The sequence below is a fragment of the Anguilla anguilla genome, chromosome 9, assembly GCF_013347855.1.
Source record: "Anguilla anguilla isolate fAngAng1 chromosome 9, fAngAng1.pri, whole genome shotgun sequence".
NCBI classification, from domain to species: domain Eukaryota; kingdom Metazoa; phylum Chordata; class Actinopteri; order Anguilliformes; family Anguillidae; genus Anguilla; species Anguilla anguilla.
In genome coordinates, this window is record NC_049209.1 from 43,395,085 (window position 1) to 43,418,557 (window position 23,473).

The following is a 23,473-nucleotide window of genomic DNA, read 5'->3' on the forward strand; positions in this document are numbered from 1 at the left end:
GGAAAAACAAGAAATTGTGCTTGTTAACTGGGCGATTATTGGTTTGACCTGGCAGGGGTCAGAGGTTAACAGCGGTTAAAGCGTCCATAATAAAAGCCCCCGGTGCACGCGGCCTTAAAAACAGCCCCTGACTTAATCAGGCAGGAAATCGATGTGGGAACAGAAGCACGGCTTGTCAGACACCCTCTGACATGTCTCTCTCTCCCCCCCCCCGACAGACGGGGCCGGAGAGTGAATCACACACAGGTTGGCCCCTCCGTGTGCAAACACTGAAGGGCCTCTTTCCTAGCTTCTGGATGTGGGGGTACCCCCCTCTGCACCCCGGGAACTCTCCAGCCTCTGGAACAGGGCTTTGGAAATGGAACAAACCTACAGGTTCCAGATTTTAAATGAACTGAGCTTAGGGTCTGATAAGCATTCACACAAACACATACACGCACAACCCGCACGTGCGCGCACACACACACACACACACACAAAAAACACGCACACATACTCGTGCTCGCACGCACACACACACACACTCGTGCTCGCGCACACACACACACACAAAAAACACGCACACACACTCGTGCTCGCACGCACACATACTCATGCTCGCACGCACACACACACACACACACACACTCGTGCTCGCACACACACACACACACAAAACAAACGTACACACGCGCTTTCCCCTATCTATCTCACTTCAGCATCAGAACGTCTCCGTGTTCCTGTCCAGAATCACGCCGCTTCCTCTCTCTAAATCACTATCGGCTCGGCCGCTTCCGCTGAACAGGCGCTCCGTGAGCCAGCAGTGGAGCCATCCGTCACCAGAGGCCAGCGTCTCCCCCGTCTGCTCAGTCTCCTCTGCTCACGCTCACGCTCCTGTTCACAGGCTCCTCTGCTCACGCTCACGCTCCCGTTCGCAGGCTCTTCTGACCACACTGCTAATCTGCCCTTTCACATAGAGAAATGTAAAAATAATAATGACACTAATTGAGGTGACAAGCACTGTAAAAAATAAAATTAAAAAAAAGGGTCTGGCACAGTATTACCATTTAAGGTACTTTTTAAAAATATTTTGGAACTTGAGACCGCTTAAATAACTCAGAGAGTCCCAGGGGAGCGAGGAACAACACTGAGCCGCTTCCAAGGAGCTCGTGGGCTTAGGAAAACAGCGGAGCTCCAAGGAAAAGTCTGAGCGCAGAGACGCGCCCCCCCCCTCCACGCCCCCGCCCCCCCCTTCTTTTCCGAAGAGTGGCCAGAAAAGTCACGTGGAGCGGACCCGGCTCGAGGCACCCAGGGGCCCGGTGAGTCACCAGAATGCGTCTCACCGCAGCCCAAAACGCACGCTCCACTGCCGCAAAACCCCTTTCCAAACGACGCGGAACTCTGGGCTGAACATCCAATTCTGCTCCGCGTTCCGCTTTTTAAACCTGCCAGCGAGAGCCATGCGGCCTTACATTTCCTTTTTATTCCCTTTTTTTCTGCATCTGCAGAAAAAAATAGATTTTTGGTGGAGAGAACGGTTTTCCGATAAAACTTCTCGGGATCCATCACGCTCCCTGTGATGTTTATACGGGGGTGCAGGCATAAACTCGGCCCCTAGGGGGCAGCGGAGAGCGTGAGCCGCCCACTCGCCCTCCCACACGCAGCCACTGCAGGGCCCGCTGTGCCACTCTGCCGCTGTTACGTAACCTCCCCTCCGCCACCCTCGCCCACCCCGCCTCCTCGCCAGCGCGCACGCCTGTCAGCTCCTCTCCGACAGCTCTGTGAGGCTGCACCCCTTAACTACATGCTAACGTGGGCTAAGCTGGAATAAGCTACACGCTAACGAGGGCTGTGCTAGAACATGTTACATGCTAACAAGGTTTATGTTGGAATACGCTACATGCTAACAAGGGCTATGTTGGAAGATGCTACACACTAACGAGGGCTATGTTGGAAGATGCTACACGCTAACGAGGGCTATGCTTGAATAAGCTACATGCTAATGAGGGCTATGCTGGAACAAGCTACACACTAACGAGGGCTATGCTTGAATATGCTACAAGCTAATGAGGGCTATGCTGGAGTAAGTTACACACTAATGGAAAGACTCACTAACTTACGCTAACTGAAGCCGAAACAGACTACGTTCTGCAGAAGAAACTGCCACTGTATGGTTCAGCTGAGTCTCCAAAGCAAACCTCACCATAGTTGTGACTCGCGGCCAGCCTGGCTCCCTTGCAGAGTGCTGTTGCTTACATTCCTACCAGTTGCCCTGGAAACTGATTGCAGGAATGAGGGTAATAGGATCACAAAACACAGAAGAGAATGACGCAATAGAACCCAGCACTTTCAATTATCAATGCGTTACAGATTCAAATGTTCAAAGGTCCCACAATGCAACAGTGCAGCTCCCAATGCTGGGCACAGTGACCCCTGCAGGTCAGAACCTGCCAGCAATGATGTCACTCGATGCCTCGTCCATTCAAAGCAGCAACTGAACCTTTCAAAACAAACATACCGTTATAGTACTGCCAAAGGGAGGGAGGGAGTCCACTACTGCTGGAGTTTCGGGCCAGCAGCTCAAAGAGGCCTTAGTGACTCACCGTGGGATGAAAGCTCGGAATTTAAAAACCAGCTGCCGTTCAGCGCGAGGCGAAGTCCAGCGGGTGATGTCATTTCCCCAAGCACTTCCCTCACGCTCTCAGCAGCCGCCGCGCTAACCGAAGAAAGTCAGCGCTCTCCCCTTAAAGAGTTACGGGGGAGGAACCGGGAGCTGGTCTAATGCGTGCTAATGGCCCACTATTGGGAGGAGATAATACCCAGCATGCAACGCTTCGCATGGCTCCTCTCAGGTTTAATGGCAGAAGGTGGACTGACGCAGCTCCCGGTGTGCTGTCTGTCTGTCTGTCTGTCTGTCCGTCAATCCCTCTCACCGGCCAGCAGGGAGGCTGCGATCGAACCTACGCTCAAGCACTGGCCCCTTTAAACACACATCACTGTCACTCCCACCACCACTGTTCACCAGCCACCCTACCTTTCACTGGAGTCAGACTTATAATGAGAGCAGAAACCCTGCAGCCTCCCCTGACACCTCTCTACATCTCTGTCTCTCTCTGCATCTCTGTCTGTCTTTCAATCTCTACCTGTCTCTGTCTCCATCTCTGTCTCTTTGTGTCACTATCAGTCTCTCTCCATCTCTATCTCTCTCTTTCTCACCGTCTATATCTCACGGTGTCTGTCTCTCTCTTCATCTAATCTCTCTGTGCCCGTCTCTCTCCTTATCAATTTCAATTTCAATTTAAGTTGCTTTATTGGCATGAAATACAAACGTACTTATTGCCAAAGCACACATATATAATATGTAAAATAATAATAATATTAAAATAATCCTTATCTATCTCTCTCTGTGTGTCTCTCTCTCTCCATCTCTGTCTCTCTGCATCTATATCTCTCTGCATCTCTGCCTCTCTCTTGCCATCTCTATCTCTCTCTCTCTTCATCTATATCTCTATGTCCCAAAGCTCTCTCCTGCTCTCTCTGTTCTGTCTGGTTAAGTACACAGTGTTTCCTCTCAGTTGCTGGGGCCTGTGCCTGTGTGGGTGTGCTGGAATAAAACACACAGGCTTACACCACTGAAACTGAACACCAGAGAAAGGCGCACTTCTGACAAAGAAGGGGCGAAAAGTTTTCTTCGTAAGAAAACTAAAACAGGTCTACAGAAATCACACGGTAGAAGAAATCAATTTCATATTCCTTCAAACTAACTCTAGACCACAAATGGAAAGCGTCAGGTATGGCGAAGTTGTGTCCTTAACTGGGATAACGCGATCTGCTGGATGAAAAGGCACAAACGTGTGGCCCTATCCCACTAAGACAGCAGGTTGTGAGCGTTTACTGCAGAGGACAAGACTTTGACCGCTCCACAGCAAAACTTAAATCTCAAAGGCCTGCTTCTGAGCAGCCACATCTCAGCTGAGTTCCACAAGCCACTGAACTCCACATCCAGCCCCTTCCGCAGAGAGCCGAAACAACGAACCAGAAAACGAAACGAATCGCCTTTTTACTAAACACAGGAAAATAAACACTCAAGCCAAACGCATCAGGGACTTTTTCCCCTTTTCATTCAAGCTTTTTCTTTTTGCAAATCCCCAGAACAGCGGAGAGAAGAGAAGAGAGGGGGGGATTTACTGCGGATAAAGCGTCTGGAATGTGTGAAGAACCCGGCCGCAGAGCGTCCGACCACGCCGGCGACGCGAGTGTGGGCGACTTTCCGTCGCGTCCCTTCCCACGAAGGGAGAGAAAACAAAAACCGTCCTCAGCGTAAAGCCGTCTGACAAAGCGGAGCGTGACAAACCCCCGACTGTTGCGCAAGGAGACCAGACGACAACGCGGGTGATTCACCCCACTGAGTAGACGAAACGACTCGCGCGGACGCTTCGACGGAAGCTGGGCAACGGCGTGCCCGAGGCTTTTCCCCGCCCCCCCCCCCCCCCCCCACCCCCCCCCCCCCCCCCCACCCCCCGGGAACTACGGTGGCCCGTGAAGCTCAAAATTAAAAGAGCGCCCCTCCTTACCTGCACCTGGCCCTTGCCCATGATCTTGTCCACGATCTCGTTGTCGTCCTTGTTCATCTTGGACTTGTCGTAGCACTTCTCGTAGCAGAGGATGCGCAGGCACTGCGAGCCCTCCAGCTCGATCTCAAACTCCTGCAAGACGGACAGGAAGTGCATTCAGCCACTAATGACGTGCTTGGAAAACGCGCGTCTCAGACTCAAATAACAAGAGAGTAAGTGCCCTATAACTGTACTCAGCAGAGCTGGGGTTGCCAAATTGTGGTTCAGAACCCACCATTATGAACAGTTGAGGTGGTTTGTGAGTTAAATATGAAAAATTGAATGGCTGTAGGCCTACATACTTCTCATAAGCAATCAACACCTATCAAAGTGAATGATACTCTAGCTACAGCTACAGAAAGCCAGGGTGAGGGACGACGCGGGGTGGGGTGCTGAATGGAGGGATGACGTGGGGCGGGGTGCCGGATCGGTGAATCGGACGGTGGGGGGACTCACCTCATTCCACTGGGGCTCGGTGGTGTCCCTGAACACCCGCGTCTTGGCCTTGCTCACGAAGTAGCCGAAGGAGTCCACCTCCAGGGTGCAGTACAGGTCTGCGGGGGGAACGGAGTGTAGCACAGTGGGTAAGGAACTGGGCTTGTAACCGAAAGGTCACAGGTTCGATTCCCGGGTAGGACACTGCCGTTGTACCCTTGAGCAAGGTACTTAACCGAAATTGCTTCAGTATATATCCAGCTGTATAAATGGGCACAATGTAAAATGCTATGTAAAAGTTGTGTAAGTCGCTCTGGATGTAATGCCTAAATGCCTGTAATGTAATGTAATGGAACACAACCAGTCGGTGACACACACATACAGGGGATGCAGGAATACACTCGGCCCCTAGGGGGCAGCGGAGAGCGTGAGCCGCCCACTCGCCCTCCCACAGGCAGCCACTCCAGAGACCCGCAGGTGGAACGCAGCGAGTTGGTGACACGGCTCTTAAATTCAGGCGTGGTCCTCACCGATACCCGATTGCCCGTCCTGTCTCACTCAGTATGACACAGCCCCCTTCAATAAATTCGGTGCTGCAGGCAGATTGAACAACAGGCATCTCTCTCACTTAAACAACTTCCAGCCTGAGGATGTGGGGAAGGATCTCCTCAGCTCAGCCGACACTGCCATGTACTTTAATGGGGAGGACATTTTAAGTGCCGTCAGCTCTAATCACATGAACAAACAGTTCCTAATCAAAAGGAAAGCAATCTGTTGGCATGCATTGCTGTTGCTGTGTTCTGTGCAGGGCAGGGGGGGCTGCCGGTTCTGTACTCATGTTGGGACAGACGTGTAGCGAGTGAGAAGAACTCAGTGAGGTGAGATTTGAACCCATGCCCTCTCGCTTGCTCAAAGACTCGCGTTACCAGTCAGCTAAAACCTGCTAGAAGGCTTCAGCTGAACGTACCTCAACGTGCTTACTAGCGAACTAGCTGATGTACACCCTCTACACGTGCTACACGTGCTACACGTGCTACACATGCACAGTCGGGGGCCTGGACCCCTTTTTGTGCAGAAGCCCTGCTAATCCAACACGGACAGGACCTGTGAGCAGGCAGGTACTAATGCGCTCATTTGCTTGCAGACGTGCTTTTTTAATGCATGCCATTAGAATGAATTGCGCGCCGGATCGATACGCCCCCTCGTCCCGGGACCGGAGTTCCCTGGTGGGCGGGACGCCGAGGATGATGGATGGCCCCGAGCAGCGACCCCTGACCCCTCCCCCCCCCCCCCGTGGGACCGTCCCGCGATTGGTGGCGGGCCGGGCCGGGCCAGGCCCCCTCGCCCCGCAGAGCTGCTCTGGCGGCCAAGAGAGGCGCAAGCGGCTTCCCGAAACGAAACTGACGGCGTGCGCTTCCATCGGAGATCGCCGTCAAGGGCCTTTCCGCCGCTACACGGCGTTCTGTCGCTAATTACATCCTGTGTGTAATTACCAGGGCTCCGGAATAAACCGGGGCTGAGGCGCACGCTGGCCTGCAGGCTAATGCGCAGACGGGCTCTCCGGTGCAGCGCATTACGCAGAGATATCTGTTAGCGCGCGGTTAGCGCTTTATCAGATGAGTCAGAGAACATTAGCCACGAGCACCCAGAGAAAAGCCAGGACCGTCACGGACTGCATTATGTCTCATTAAGCTTTTCTCCTTCAATGGCTTTTTCCCTATTATTTCCGGAAAAAGTGGGCCCTTAGGTATTAGGTCCAGTGCCATTTGCATACCCCCCAGCAACTACACAATTCAAAAATGAAATGTGCTCGACTGTTCAATTGACTCGTGAGCAGTTCGGTGCAGCGCCCCCTGCTGGCATCACGCATTAATCAAACGGCAATCTCAAGGATATTCCAGGTTGGTTCACTCCCCAGAAATAATGGAGCAGAATTTACACTGCTTCCAGAAAATTATTAAGGCACACAGCAGAACGCAAAAGGCTTCTGCCCATCACAGCCCTCAAATGCGGGCAGCAGACTCACAGCAGCTACATAAATATCAGCCTTCGATTTTGGCAGCTCACACAATGCAACACAGAAGCGCCACACCGCATGTGAAACTTCACAAAACTGCTGTTTGGTGCCTGCGAGCACCACATCACAGCTAAAGAAAGCCTCTGTCTGGGCCGTGGATCATTCCTTGCAGCGCATACAGAAATATAGCAATAGCAATGTCGGCCAGTTCAAACAGTCGGTTCGCTTCTAGGCAAGACTCCTCCTCACAGTTCCCTCCAGGAGAGAGATTTAGAATGGCCTCATGAGCGCCACGGCGATCGGTGAGCGATGATGTTTATTCCACGAGCGGAAATTACCTTCGCTCTCAGCCTCCAGCTTCACGACTTCATTTAGAAGTTTCAGGTGAAGTAAGTTTGCTGTACGTGCCGGGGACCTGAAGCTCGGGGGGACCGAGACCGTATTAGCCAGCGTTCGGCGGGTTTGGCGGGTTAGCATCCCGGGCGGAGGCCTGCCCTTCGGAACTGGAAGCGGAGACGATCCGTCCGGCTGCCTGAAGACCGTTAATTACAGGATGCTTTCTTCCCGGGCACCGCCAGAGACAGCCTGCCGGGTCCATCAGGACCCTGCTCAGAGGTTAATTGGATAGCGTCCGTTGGCCAGGCGGGCTGGAAGTTTGTTTTTTCCTCTCCTCTGCGGCTTCTGTAGCTACGGAGGGCTAATCAAGGCCCGGAAGGCCTCTCACAGGGGGGGGGGAGGGTTCGAGGCTGACTCAGGCAGGCCCGGACCCCCTTAAGCTGGGAAGCGCGTCTAATTGCCCTCAATCGCGGGATGATTGCTCGGGTTATTAGCGCGCCGCCGCGCTGTCACTCACTGTGAGTGACAGGCCCTTGATACCGGATGCGAGTTTCCGTGCTGTTTTTTGACCCCTGACTTCCTGACGACTAGGGGGAGGAGCCGGGGACGTGCCCGGCCTGGCCCAAGGTTCAAACAGCCTTCTGGGGGGGGTGCCAACTAACTGAGACCATGCTAACCGTTTAAAGCAAACAGACACAAATTTAAAAACACTGCAGACTGCGTGAACATAATCATCCAATGGGTCGCCCAACCTACATAGCAAACCAGCAAAGCATGCAGCAAAGTCCTGCAGTCCTGACACTGTGCGTGTATGTGTGTGTGTATGTGTATTGTGCATGTATGAGTGTGAATTTGTGTGCGAGTGTGCATTTGTGTATGTGAATGTTTGTGTTTGTGTGTGTGTTTGTGTGTGGGCGTGCGTGTGTGTGTGTGTTTGTGTGTGCGTGCCTGCGTGTATGCGTGTGTGCATGTCTGCAAGCGCATGTGTGTGTATCTGTATGCTTGTGTGTGCATGTCTCTGTGTCTTACTGCTTGTGTGGCTATTTACAAGCATAATTACGTTTGCCAGTTTCCATAAACTATACCAAGACTGCTGCCAGTGAATATGTTTGAAATGCAGACCCTGAAAATATTATAAGATTGATTATGTCTCCAGGAAGAAATGGAATTTCAATTCATGTAGAAAAAGTGAATTATCTGGTTGGAACCAATAATGTTAAACTTAATAAAAGTAATAATTTCAAAAGCATGCATCAAGTAATGGATTAGATTAAAAACAGGAAGAAAAGGAATTCTTTACAATTATACTTACACATGCTGTATATATTCATAATATATACAGAACTATAAAACTAAACAAACTATAAACGAGATAATAAATCACCAGCTAGAAAACACACTGGAGAATGATTTTAATCACTCCTCTGCACTGCAGGAGAAGAGAGTAATCACTGATGCTGTTAGCGCTGGCGTTCTGGACGCACACACACAAATTCACACTCACATATGCACAATGCACACACACACACACACAAACAAACTTACACATGCATAAAGACACGCAAACAAAGATGCATACAAACACAAATACACACACACGTACACACACATATGTACACACACACACACACACACACACAAAACACGGCTAACTGGTGACAGATGAGCGGTGCACAGCGCTATGCCTCAAAGGCAGCGCGGAATCAATAATAAATGCAAACCATATGCAAAGCAGAGACCGAGGAACGGGGGGAGCCAGAATATTGAAGACAGAAGAGGAAAAAGGAAAGAAAACAAGAAAGGGAATCAGAGCAGGCCCTGGGCGCAGCGTCCCTTTCCGGAAGGTTCCGCTGAGTCCCAGCAGGCCTGGCGGTTTGCGGAGCGGACAGGGAGAGCGGCAGCGCGTCGCGGCGCACGATTAGCGAAGCAGACCAGACCGTCGCTGGCGGGTCAGACAGCCGACGACGCGCAAAACGTTAGCACGTTAGCGGCCGGCTACGATGTGCTACCGCTACTGGAGGGAGGTGCGTGGGGCGCGTGGGGGGTCCCCAAAAGCCTCAGAGGGAGCGTGAAACGGGACGGTTAAGAGACTGACGCCACAGCTCCATCATGCTAGCTGGAAAGGGCCTTAGGAAAGCGGGCCTACACCACAGAGAAAACGCCTGGAGCTCAACACCACACAGGGGTACACACAGGATATGGAGCCATGTTTTCATCTGACAGAGAACAGCGTTCAGCCGCCATTCCCAGGGGTAAACACAACCACGCCTGCAGAAAACAAGCGTTCTGTACAATTCCACAATGTAGAACTTATGTACGTGTGTAAATAATGTATAAATTAGTTTCGTGTCTGAGAACTCCGAGCTCCAAAGCGCTTACGTAAGCCGTGAATCGGCGACGCCGCGGCGGCGCGTCGGGCCGAGAGCTCTTCCGATCGGAAACGGGAGCAGGACCCGGCGGGGCGCGGGGGCTCCGATTACCTCAGCTTACGCAACGCGGGACGCGCGGACGGCAGCGAGGTCGGGGCCGTCCAATCGCACGTGACCTCAAAGAGCGCGCGCGGCCTCAGCGTTTATTTTCCCCCCTGATTAAAACAAACACCCAAACGAAGGCCGCGTCACGTCCTTTGACGCAATGGAAACCGTGGAAACCACGGAAGGGGGGAGGGGGGGCTGTTTCCGATAAGGGCACATGAGCTACACCTGCGGTGCGGAGTGATGTAACTCCGTCCGTCCCCAGGGTGCCCGCGCGGAGTGCTCCGCTCGATTCCTCTTAGCGCTTTTTACGAACGGGCTGACCCGGGGTCCCGCGGCTCGGAAGGACCCGGAGGAATTTGGTTACGGGTACGCAGAACTCCAGCGGGAAGGTCTGTCGATGTTTATTCATCAGAGCCAGGGCCTGGGGGAGGCGGGGCCTGGGGGAGGCGTGGCCTGGGGGAGGCGGGGCCTGAGGTGCTCCAGCCTGCTGAGGGGGCCTGACTGTGGGGGGGTTAGTATCTGTCATGGAGGAAACCTGAGCCTGCTCTCCTCTGCTGAGCTTCTACACAGCCAGCCTGTGCTGTGCTCACCACAGAAAGCTGACATTCGAGAGTGAGAGAAACCACAGACACACACACACACACACACACACACACACACAAACCACAGACAGACAGACACACACACACAGACACACACACAAACCACAGACAGACACACACACACACACACATAACGGACAGACACACACCACAGACAGACACCTACACACACACACACACACACACAAATGTACAAGTGCACACACGCAAGCAAGGGCAAGCGCAAAAACACTAGCGTACACACACAGACCACAGACACACACAGAGAAGCACCTCCACAGCACACACACACAGAAGCACCTCCACAGCACACACACTCCCACTCCACGCCAGCGGCCCCCCCTGTGCTGTGGAAGAAGGCGCTCTGCACAGCCTGCGGAGTACAGAGCAGAAGCACTTACTGGCCGACTCTTTGAAGCCCTTGGCTGAGTGCACGATCACATGGAGGAAGCCATAGAGCCCGGGAGTTTCTTCATCTGCAATACAGGGGAGCAGGACAAAAGAAAACAGCCCTTAACTTAACAGCGATCACCAGTGAGGGACAACTAGGACAGCTGTCTGTACAACAGCTCACATTGTCTTTTTCCTGTTCTCAGTGCTGACCAAACAAAGAGTACATGAACCGTGTTCAAGAATTCATCTTTTCCCCCTTTTCTCATTTCTCGTGTCAGTAATCTCACCCCCTCAACCTTCCCCACCAACCCATGCAGGAACAGGAAGTGAGGAAATAAAGACGTAGGGGCCTCTGATGGCAGCAGACACCCAAAATCTCCTTTCAGTTATATCATCGGTACTCTACCCTTTGAAGAGTGGGTTTTTTCATCATTTCACGAGTCAGTGTTCTAGAACTCCATTGCTTTCCATTACCAGTACTTATAGTGACATCATCATTAGAATGTTCAGTTAAGAACATCATAATTTGTGATCTTACACCTTAAAGGGTTAAACCCTACTGCTGGTCCCTGCTAATGGAGACCAGCCCCTGGCGAACAGGAGGAAGGCCTACGAATCCCAGAATGCTTTACACCGCGACTTTCCCTTCTAACCGCTGTCAACGTGGCTTCTGTCATTACGGCGGTCTGAAGGCAGGGCCCTCCCCCTCACTGGCCGACCCGGGGAGCGTGGGAGCCGCGTGAGGTCGTCTCAGACTAAGCGGGACTAGTCCCGCCCCCCAGCGTGGGTGGCCTTCCCTCCTGCCGCCTCGTTCCTGAGTCAGTAATGCACATCAGACCTGGAGCTTCTCTGAAGTCTGCTCTTTATCTGTGTAATTTATTCAGACGGCCCCCTCCCCTCCTTACGCCCGGCTCTCGCTGAAGCGTCCGCAGCCAGCCGAGGCTTCGGGCCCGCAGGTTGACCCTGGCCCTTGGCAGGGGCGTGCCCGGGGTACCAGGCGGGGGCGCACCTCACCACGGCAACCCCCGGCTCCCATCAGCCCTTTGGCCCAGTTTCCTCAGTTGCCCCCGACGTCTCTGCGGCGACTGCGCTGTCCCAGTTACCCAAGCGTGGAAAACGCGCACAGCTGTGTAATCAGTTTGGGTAAACGCTTCCCCTCTACACTCACAACGTCCCGGGAGTCTCTCTGACGGGCGCTCTGCATCCCCCCGCTCGAAGATGCTGCACCTGGGTGGGCCCCTCCCCCCACCCCCAAACACAGAGGTGTTTACCCTTCCACGACAGACAGGCCCGCTGGACCATGTCGAAAAGCCACCTTGGATTACGCGCTTCCTGCTGAATAACCCGAAAGAACGGGGGGGGGGGGGGGGGTCAGAGCCCTGTAACCGGAGCGGAATTGTTTCCAGGTCGCTTTAGCCCACCCGACCGGCGTCCGGCTGCCTGGAGACGGCGGCGATCCGGGGGGATAAGCGGGGAGCGTGACCGGGGATGAGAACCAGGAGCGAGCGCGCACGCGGGGTTCCAGATGGACCCGGGCCCCGGGGGGGACGTCCCAGCCGGTGCTCATCAACGGAGCGGAGGAGGAAGGAGAGCTCCTTCAGAACGTCAACACCGGGAGCGCGAAGGGTAACAGCCGGAGCGTATTTCACCAGGCCGAGCTCAGAGCGAGGCCCCTCAGACGCAGCCGCGCGCGGGGGTCACAAAGGGACCCTCGCTGTCCCAGAGAGGGGAGACCCTCTGAGGACCCCCGTCTGGGTGGAATGGATTTAACCATTTAAAGCGTGACATCACAAACATGCCATTAGAATGTTCTTAACCGAACATTCTATTGCTGATGTCACAATCGCTACTGGCAACTGAAGGCAATGGTGTTCCAGAACACTGACTTAGAATGTTGACAAAAACATTCCAAAAAGGGTTAAGGCAATGGCAGGTATGGGAACTGGGGGGGGGGGCTTTTGTTGCCTGCAGTGGGGGTGGCATTCCTTCCACAGCTGGTCTCTATTTCATACCCCCTGTGGTTTACCAAGGCCAAGGAAAGGGAGGCGGGGGGGGGGGGGGGGCAGAGAGAGTGAAATATGGGGCAGAAACTGGGTAGAGGAACAAGCTCTCAGATTCAGTTAAGCAAGTCGCACAAATCAGCAAAGCGGAGTAAAACGGGCACTTAAAGCACCTTCTTACACTTAAACCTGTAGCCGCCAGCTCACGTCAGCATGAAGCAACATCAGGGCTTCAGAATCCGCTGATGTGCATGTTTTTGCCGAACTGCCACCAGGGGGAGCCACTTTCATTCAAAAGGCAACTTAAAACAATGCCTTGCCCTGGATGCTGTGGAACCGCCCAGGTCAAACTATGTCATGCATGTAGAACAGAAATAGCTGCATTTGCACAGATAAGATGATGTCACAAAGCCTTATGATTGCTCCACAAAGACAAGGTCGTGTTCTAATGAGCTCAACCTTTCCAGCAAACATCTGAATGTCGTTTTATCCTTGATGTAACAAGAGTCACCGTGAAAAAGGCAGCAAGATCTGTCTGTCACTCTTCCTTTCTCCGCACGCAAGATGGGAAACAGCCATTTATTTAAAAACCCTCCTTTGGTCATAAGACGGAGGGGAAATAGGAAATAGTTTAATAAACCTCCTGAACTAAACAAGGCACGCTGAGACGCAGGTCTCCGTAGATCTCCGCGGAGCAGGGACACCTGTAGGGGCTTATCCTATAACGCTGGCTATTCGGTGGCTGCTCTGGAATTTCCTGTTTTTTTTTATTCGGCTTGTTTGTTCTACAGGAGCGCGGTGGAGCGCCAGATGGTCGTATGTCACAAAAATCAAAACAATCAAATATCGAGTACGCCGCAAACGCAACAGCAGAAAAAGTAAAACTGTTCTGGGTCCCCGAAAAGGAGTAAGGAATACGTGGGCACAAAGTTCCCCGCATATTAGAACCAGATTGCAGCCCGGATTGTTGTGAAAGTGTTTCGCTGGGAAAGGCACAAGGCGCATTTGCAAGGATTCATGTTTCAGTTCCAGAGATTTTTTTTAAGTCGCTTGTTACGAGTTAGGACTGCAACTGCAGAAAACAGAATGAAAATCGATCACTTATTTAATGCTAATATACTGATTAAAACTGGGGGAAATTCTATTCATTTTGGACAGGTCAAACAGCCAGAGCACCCTATGGCGCTTCATACCAAACATCAAATGTGGGTTTGGTTACTATGTGAATGGGACACCTGGTAAAAAGGAGGTTATAGATGTGGTGGTGTGTGAACCAGTAGGGGGCGCCTTTCCCAGTGAACCCGGTGAACCCCAATGCCCTAGTTTAATGACAGGTAACTGTGAGGCAGTACATGTCGTTCTTTGGATGCTACAGTGAACGAGGGTCCGGACTCACTGCAGTCATTAAACATCCTAGAGAACTTACCGGAATACTTTGGGTATTAACCACTAACCCTGTGGTATTAACCCCAGTGTCAAATTTCTAAACTGGCCCCCCACATCTGGCCACTTAATCACTCGCCCCACAGTTCGCTGGCTGCGCACTCACTAACATTCCCTTCCTCCTTTCAACTGGCTGTCACTGCGACGAGGAACCGAGTTCTCAGCTGCCCTCCTTCGTTAAACAAAGGCAAAATAAAAGTAATAAATATTATATGAATAGCACAAGTTTTGCAATCGTTCATTAAACATAAAAGCAACCGCAAGATGATATTGCTTCCGTCCTTTCGCTTGGCTAAAGTCAGCTTGCCTCTTAGTTGCTGCCTCCCCCTAGTGGTCTCTCGAGGCACTGCAGCTGAAAGTGCCGGTACTCACCGTCTTTGTTACTGGTAACGGGGATGTTGTGGACAGTTCTCAGCTTGAAGCAGGAGCCGGTCAACACCTGGAGCTCCACAGAGCTCAGCACACAGGCCTGGAGATCTGCGGGCACAGTCACAAACAAAAAATGAAGGCATCACTGGCTGGAATTCATTACAACACCAGTTAAAGTTCACCCTTTACACAGGCTACTTTCACCAAAAATAATGTCTAAAATGCAATGCTCCTTTTCGCTCATTTGAGTGCATAAATACATGCTGTAAGCAATGCAAATGCCCACTAAAGATACATTTCAAATTACACAATTATCTCACTATTAAATATCAGGGAAAGCACTTGATTTCAAGGCACCTGCAGTGAGTCAGATGTATCTGTGCAAGGCCTTCAAAAGCATGAGCTTTGAGATCTTATTTGTATGAGTGTGTGTGTGTGTGTGTACATGTGTGTGTGTGTGTGTGTGTGTGTGTGTATGAGTGCGTGTGCGTGCGTGTGTGCACGTGTGTGCACGTGTGTGTGTGTGTATATGAGTGTGTGTATGTGTGTGTGAGTGTGTATGAGCGTGTGTACGTGTATGTGTGTGTGTGTGTGTGTGTGTGTATGAGTGTGTGTGTTTGTGGAATACAGGTTGGTCCTCGGCAGTTAGGCCCCTGCGATGTGGGTGGGCAGACCCCTACCTTTCTTCTGAAGCTTCTGAATGGCTTCCCTCCATTCTGATCTCTCATAATCTGAGGACAGTAGGAACTGATAGCTCTGGGGGACAAAAAAGACGAGAAGCATTTAGAGACAGGGCTTGTGGCCAGCTTTGCTTACACTCCTGGAAAGTCAAACGCACTGAAACTTCAATTCGGAAGAACAGCGGCTCCCTCTGGTGGACAGAGCGGTAAACATCAATAAAACGAGAAGATGGAGGGGGTGTTCCCTCATCGTGGCCTTAAGCAGGTAACCGCAGTCTGTACCTTGCCGTGCTTGTTGTGGATGCGGAAGGGGATGGTGGGGGAGTGTAACAGCAAGCAGGACTCCTGCTCGTTCATCTTCTTCCTCAAACGGTCCAGCGCTCGGCTTTGGCCCTTCACAGCCTTCTGAGCGCACACACAACGCAAGAGAGAGAGAGAGAGGAAGACAGAAAGACAGATGCTGAATTTGACGTTCGGTCGCTTGTAAACGGTGTTTCCACAGGTCGTGAGAAACACGAAGCAGCTCGTTCAGCGCTCCCAGGGCAACAGTTAAACGCAGTGAAACCACAGACGGCGCTCGATAACAGAGCAGGAGGAAAGCCATCAGCGAAAAATACAGTTTTCAGTTTCCAGCCGCATCAACGAACGGCAGTCAAATCTGTCACTTAAAACCACAGTACTTCAGTAGTATCACAGTACTATCGTTTAAAACCACAATACCACAGTACTATCATTGACAACCAGTGCTACAGTACTACCACGTAAAACCACAGTGCTACATTATTACCATTTAAAACCAGTGCTACAGTACTACCATTTAAAACCCACAGTGCTACAGTACTATCATTTAAAACCACAGTACTACGATATTACCATTTAAAACCAGTGCTACAGCACTACCATTTAAAACCACAGTACTACGATATTACCATTTAAAACCAGTGCTACAGCACTACCATTTAAAACCACAGTGCTACAGTACTATCATTCAAAACCCACAGTGCTACAGTACTATCATAGTACTATAATTTATAACCACAATACTACACACTCTGGAAGGGCTAGAGGATTCAGATTTTCATCTGAAATGTATATTCTTGGCCAACATTCTGTGTTAGATTTTTTTTAAGCATGCATGGATAAATCTGCCAATTATGAACCCACCAAATTTTGAATGAGTGCACATTTCAAGATTTTGCACTTTTGCAGTGTGCTTGATAGACATACACCAAGGGAAATATATGCAGTTCATTATAAACTAATATATAAACAGAGTCCAAAAATGCAGATGAAAAAACTAGAATTCCTTCATTAATTACTGCTGTACACCCTCTAAAAACAAAACTGCCATTTCATCTTTACACCTAGGTTTTAATTGAATATCTTGTCTGAAGGAAACCAGTATTAAATGGTAGGGGATTAGATAAATTAGCACACCACCCATCTCCTTTAAACAGCCTAGTTCATTAAGCATGGGTGTGAATCTAATATAAAACACGCTAACAAAAATGATGTCAGTTCTTTGGTAAAGTTGAATTTGACACAAAAAAGCCCATTAAACTAACCTTATACTTTCTATCAAAGGCTAAAGCAAACAACCCTCATTAAGAACAGGAAGAAAAATGACAATTATGAGGTAAACTCGTTACGTTCTCAGATAACAGTCGTAGACGTCCGAAGAACATAAAATGAATGTGTGTTCCTAATTGTCGCCAGCGGCAACGTGCACTGTGCTAAAAGTGAACTGTGCTACGCACAGAGGCGGTCCTCCGGGGCCATTTTGGGTCGCAGCGGCGAGGGCTGCAGGCACGGCCGCTAACCCCGCTAATGACAGGAACATTTTCACCCCGCCCTCTAAACACACCGCCCGTTTCCTTCAGGCGTAAACGGCGCCGAACTGAAGAGGAGAAAGTGTCGAAAACGTCCCCGAGAAAAGAATCCTGAGCTGGCGGGAGGCCGAAAGCCATTTAGCGGTAATATCTGCAGGCGGCGACTGTCATTTTAATCAGCGCCGCCTTCTCCTCCTCTGATTGGGTCACGCTCCCGCGGTCCTCACAATGCCAGCCTGGGGCCGTCCCCCTCCCCCCCCCCCACCCCCGGCCCCCGGCCCCCCCAGAGTTAATGATCACGACTGAATCGTTTAAGAAAATTAGAAATCTCATTTCCAGACAGATTGCAGGGGAGGAAGGGGGGGGGGGGGGCAGTTATAAGGGACGCATGCTCCCCCCCCCCCCACACCCTCGTTCTGGCTGTCATCGGGAAGCCAGCGAGTTCACTCCAGGACATCAGCGGCTTTGTGTTCATCTGAATTTAAAAGTCGGAGCTGCGCAGTTTAATCACGGAGAGGGGAGAACCGGCAGCGGGGCGGGGATTAGTCCTGTCAGGCTCCACAACACAACCGGCCAATCACGACGCTGTTTATACGGTCACTTCTGGAGCGGATGGCTATCGGAGCACCGCCCTCTCGAGCCTTAATCAGCGTGGAAGCTTCCGTTGTTTTCCGGGAGCGTGAGTCACCCCCCCTTGCCCCCCCCCCAAAAAAATACAATTTCCACTCCATATCAGCTCTAGATCAGGGATACTCCCACAGGGAAGCTTCCGACAACAACAACAGCAGCAGCAGCATGAGGGGCAAGAGGCCCAGAGCCAATAACAGAGCTTTTCATGTCATACATAACACAGGGGAAGGGGAAAAAAAAAACACCCTTCCAACTGGAGCATGGCTAGAGGCATCCCAGCATGCAGTGCGGGAGCCAGACAGGGCGTTCCCCCAGGAAGTAGTTGGTCGGGGCGTGGGGACCTGGACCCTGGCCCGGCACGGCAGATTTTGGCTGGGAATTAGTGGGCGCCGCCATTTCCTCCAGAGCTCTTTACTGGAACTGGTGCTGCTCTATAGTGACCCCGACCCCGGGGAGGCACGGCCAAGGGCGTGTCACACCTTCCTGGCCCCTCCCAGGGGCGGAGCTTCACTACTGACCAATGGGACACATAAGCGGGAGCCCTTAACCCTCGGCGCTTGGGGGGTAGGGGGTGGGCCAAAGTGGCCAGGGGGGTCACGGGTAGGCTGTCGCCGGGAACAGGGGGCGGGGCTCACCTTCTCCTTCTGGATCTCGCTCTTGATGGCGGAGATCTTCGTCTTCATCTCCTCGATCTCGTGCTCGGGCATGGTCTGGACGTGGGGGCAGGAGTCCGAGTCGTCCAGCGTCTGGAAGGTCAGGTCGGCCAGCGGGATGTACCACTTGCAGTCGTACTGCTGGTGCTTCCTGGAGAGGCGGGGACAGGGAGGGGCCGGGGCGGTTAGGGGGGGCGGGGTCTGGAAAAACAGGAACCCTAACAGGAAGGTCAGTCCTCTCGTCAAGACAGCGACAGACAGGCATGGCCACGCCCACATTCCATAGGGTTTTCACTGGTCCAACTTCACTAGAGGTCAACAGTACCCATTACAGGCTGGAGGCAAAACCTGGCCCCCACAGCCAGTGCCGGGCACGTGTGCCTGTTCACACTCATTAAAAAACCACCGCCAGGATTGACTTAACAGACTAGGTATAACAGTCTTGCTCACACATTGCTGAAAATGAACAAAATCATTAAATATTTAAGTTTCCAAGGCTTATGCCAGATCTGCACGTAATGAGCATAATTTGCTGTGTGTTTTTTTTTTGAGAGGTGGTTTCTCAGAATCAGGTTGCATAAAAAGACCATCAGGAAGAACCATCAGGATGTTCTCTCAATCGGAATCTAGCAGCTGCGCCAAGCAATTTCCCCCATAAATTTACAGACAAACACAATCTAGGCTATGAGTTCAGAGCTAAAGTTCTGGGGTCAGCAGCAATTCAATCACACGACAGAACACACCGGTTCAAATATATTATTGCATTTACAGCAGTATCCTATGACAACGTCACTGCAAAATACTGTCGTTGGGGAGCGTATCTGTAACGGCTCCACGCGAAGGTGCACCAAAAGGAAAGGGGAGACAAGCAGTGCTATTTATCTCAGAAATTTTTGCTATTTATCATTTTCAGAAATACTGGGTCATGTGGTTCAGATTAACGGCCTGTTTAGCTCACATTATAATGATGCATGGAAGTGGTTCCCCCACCCTGTTCCTGGAGATCCAGCCCTAACAAAGCGCACCCCATTCAACAGCTAAAGGTCTCACTGAGCTGCTAATTAGCAGAATCAGGTGTGCCAAATTAGGGTTGAAATGACAATCTACAGGATGGGAGATCTCCAGGAACGGGGTCGAGAACCACTGATGGAATTCCTCATGCACTGCGATCAGACCACATTGAAGGGCAATATCCAGCATTAATGTCCAGACCTCCCCACAAGGGGTTAAGAGAGATGAGGAGGCAATATCTTAAGACAATGAAGAAGCAGTACGCTATGGCCCACGACAATAAGGACCGTCAGCCAAGAATATAAATAACCTTTACAAGTCTTGGCCATTTTCAGTTCGGCCCTGAATCGTGTTAGCGGGAAACACCCCCAGCCAGCTCGCGGCTTTCCTCCCCCAAGAAAGAAATAAAACGCAACGCTTTCAACTCTTCAAGAGAAGAAACAGAAACCTGCCACAGTGATTTGGAGGGGAAAATGGTGCCCGAAACGGACTGCGAGTATCGATTTAGTGACAAATTCTGGTGTGGGAAAACACAGGGGAAGGGGAAATCCTCCTTGCTCCTTGCCAAGCAAAGCTTTGAGAAGGAAAACCCCAGTTTCATAAAGCAAGCCTCACTGGAAAGCAGGTGGCAGGTGGTTCGTTTTATAAGACATCCGATCTCATCCTCTGACTGAAAGGCCGTTTATACCTTTTATGGCTCGCAGTGATACTCACTCCGAGCAGCATTTCTGACAAAGGCAGATTCACCACCATCCAGACAGGTGCTTTACCGACTGTAAGCTTTAATTAGGACTCATCAGCCCAGCAATGACAGTGCTGGCATCTGGAATTTATCTTGACCACGCTGGTACTGTCATGAAGGAGGCAGTCATAGACCAGTCTCTCTGTCATTTGTAGGCCTGTAAATTCTCACTGTGTAAACAGGCATTAAACATGCAGGCCAGCCCTACTCAAGTCATTCATCTGAAGGGCTGAGGTACCACGTTCCCTTCTTTCTGCTTTAAACTGGGAGTCTACTCTATGTGCGGTTTCATACACGATATACTTACTTAAAGTTACTGAATATACAGCAGGCCATTTCCATGTTCAGGTAGGTGGGGGTTGGGGCTGGGGTGGAGTTAGGGAAGTTATGGGGGATAGGTGGGTACTCACCCACATGTGCGTGCACACACACGCACGCACACACACACAGACACACACACACACACACGCTCCCAGTGGAAAATGCCAAATCCTGCCACACTGCCCCACAGGCCTTTCATATTCCATCACTCTCATTATACAGCTTTTATGATCACCTTTGAAAACACCCCCCCCCCCCATGTGCTTTCATTAGGCTCGGGTATAAGCATAATAATAGCCTGGCTTTACTGCCTGTTTGAGGAAATAAAACAGAAATTTGCCCAGACCAGATGAGATCAGAGAGAGACGGGGAGCAGGAGAGGGGGAGAGGGGGAGAGAGGGAGAGGAGGTGGGGGCCTTATTATCTAGAGACAGCTGGAGAGAAAAACATTCTATGAATACGAATGGGGTTCAGTATTTAATTTTGTTCCTGCCCCGCTGACCGGCCCCAGACGGGCTCGTCTCTCAGCCCGCGCAGGGGAAACTTCTCACGGGGCGTCCCGACCTCCACACCGCCGGTCAGACACAGGCGCGGTCCCGCTCCCGCCTCCCAAAACGGCGACGGCTGGTAAAAGCAGCATAGCACTCGGTAACGTGCGGCGGCACGATCACTTTTCCGTTAACGGTTCGTGTCCCAAGCGAGCGGCGGGGGGGGAGGGGTGCTGCGGTTGCAGGAGGCGGTTCCTCCGAATCTCAGACGGTACGTTCGCTTTCCCGCTGTTCTTCGGCGGCAGTTTATCGCGCTCTCCATTTCGCGCTCGGCCGTGGCGGGCGAACGGATCCCTCTTCGTTTCTTTTTATCCGCAGGCTGAAGTCGGCACGGGCCCCGCCCGCTCGGACCACCCATGAGGACAAACATTAGGACTAAACACAGCTGCAGCGTCACCACAATCAACCCCAGGGTGAATTAAACAAAAACAAAAAAACCCTAAACTTCCACAGCTACAGTTACACTGGACTAAACTTGTTGAGGGTTTACCTTCAATGAACTGCAGACAAACCACACGGACCATATATGACCAAACTGCAATGCACTGGTACTAAAGGCAGTCTTTGTTATTCCAGAGATTTACATTTTTTAGATTCAAGTTGTCTGTAAGAAACATAACGTGCAGAACAACTTGCATTCTCTTAATATGCTGCTTGCAATGCAGTGAGCAAAGTAATTAACAGTGTGAACTGGGTTCATAAGACGCATTTCCTTTGAGGAGGCGGGCAAGGCGCGTGTGATTGGCCGCGCTCGGTTCTCAGAACGCTGGAGAGGTTCTTTAATGTATTCCCACAGAGGATCTCTCGGCTCCCCCCGACTAAAGTCTACCCATCCACTCCAGTCCCGCTTAATGAGCCTCGGTCCTGCCTCCATCGCACACGCTCATTTGTGCCTCATCTCACGCCGGCCGCTGTCGGGAATCTCCACGCGCGACAAGCAAGGCTGGCTTCCTGATTGGCTTAATGGCCGTTGTCTTGGTTACAGCCCATCTTGAAGGAAACCGGAGTCGACTGCCGACTCGTACGCCCACCGCGACCAATTGCTGACAATTACTGAGTCGCAAACATTTTTTTATTGACAGCCATGGTAATTAACCAAGTTTATTGTTGTTACAATAAAGTTATAATAAATGTAATCCGGATAAATTATAATTGCTTATATATTCATGTTGTCTGCATCAACTAAATGAACTGAGGAGAAGAAATTACGATGGCTTTCAAGCGTAGCGTCAACCCCAGGACAACACAATCCGCAATGACTGACAGCGCACCTTTTAATGTAATAATTAAAAAACCACGTCGGAATCGGATTAAGGTTTTAATACATTAATGGTATTAATGCGGCTGTGTTTGGAATCGGCGGGAATCGGCATTTTAATTACGCCTTTTCCCTAGCGGAGTTAATGCGGCAGGGACAGCGGAGATAAAGCGGTAAGTACCGCGGACGAAAAATAACGTGATGATTTATGCACCGAGCTCCTCCGACAGCGCGAGGCAAACGGAAGCTTCCCGTCTGAAGATTCGCCGCGCCGGTTTACAAACTGGGAAGCAAGTAGCGCAAAAAACCTTCGCCTGGTGTTCCCTCCCATAGCTCAAACGTGGACTCATCTGATCTCACGGACAGCGGTATAAGAATGGCGGGACAGATGAGGGCCGCCAGGGGAATTTTTCTCGAATTGAAACACTTCATCTGCGCCCTGTCACAGCACAGCTCGGATTCCATTTTATACGACGATTTCGGTGACGGGAAGATGGCAAAACAAACTGTGTCCCTAAGTGGCGTCTTGAGCGGTTTAATTTTAGAGAAAAATGTGCTCAGCACCCAGGATGTTATTGGGGTGGTTTGTTGTGGGTTTACAGCTCTTACAGTACATGATTCAGTGCTGTTTGTGTTCCCCTGCAATGCAAAGCATGCACATGATTCCCAATACATCTGTGCAGCACCACTATCGGTGCATGGAGAATATTCATCAGCATCATAGTCAAGGAACATGGGAGGCTCTTTAACCCTTTAGGGTGAAAGGTCACAAATATGCGATTAGAATGTTCTAAACTGAAAGTTCTAATGCTGATGGCAATTTAAAGCAATGGAGTTCTAGAACACTCACTGAAAGCTTAAGGTAGAAAAATGTACAAAATAGCCCTGCGCACCACTTACATCACAGTTCCTCCTGAACACTGATTCATTAATTTAATTAAGTGATGGCTTATCCTTAATGCTGATTAACGGGTTTAAGCAAATGTTTGCTTGCACTTAACACTAATTGATGAATTTTAAGCACGTTCTTTTCCCCCACTGTTCACACAATTTTAGTTTATTCAAATGACCTTACAAACTCAATGCATTACATAAGCAAATAAAAAAAAAAAAAAACCTTTTTTTACACCACTTCAA

General features: G+C 50.9%; 1 protein-coding gene across 5 annotated transcripts in view; it reads right to left on the minus strand.

The window, feature by feature from the left end:
* The window catches only part of abr (ABR activator of RhoGEF and GTPase), a 171,956-nt gene that overhangs the window by 45,500 nt on the left and 102,983 nt on the right, over positions 1-23,473 (minus strand). For 3 of the 5 annotated variants that reach the window (XM_035433222.1, XM_035433224.1, XM_035433226.1), the window contains 7 exons: positions 18,439-18,607; positions 15,627-15,749; positions 15,345-15,420; positions 14,668-14,772; positions 10,861-10,935; positions 5,049-5,146; positions 4,554-4,685 (listed from right to left, as the gene is read on the minus strand). In XM_035433222.1, the coding sequence (XP_035289113.1) occupies positions 4,554-4,685; positions 5,049-5,146; positions 10,861-10,935; positions 14,668-14,772; positions 15,345-15,420; positions 15,627-15,749; positions 18,439-18,607 (778 nt within the window). The remainder of the gene's footprint in view (positions 1-4,553; positions 4,686-5,048; positions 5,147-10,860; positions 10,936-14,667; positions 14,773-15,344; positions 15,421-15,626; positions 15,750-18,438; positions 18,608-23,473) is intronic. The other 2 variants (XM_035433223.1, XM_035433227.1) reach the window with 1 other exon arrangement.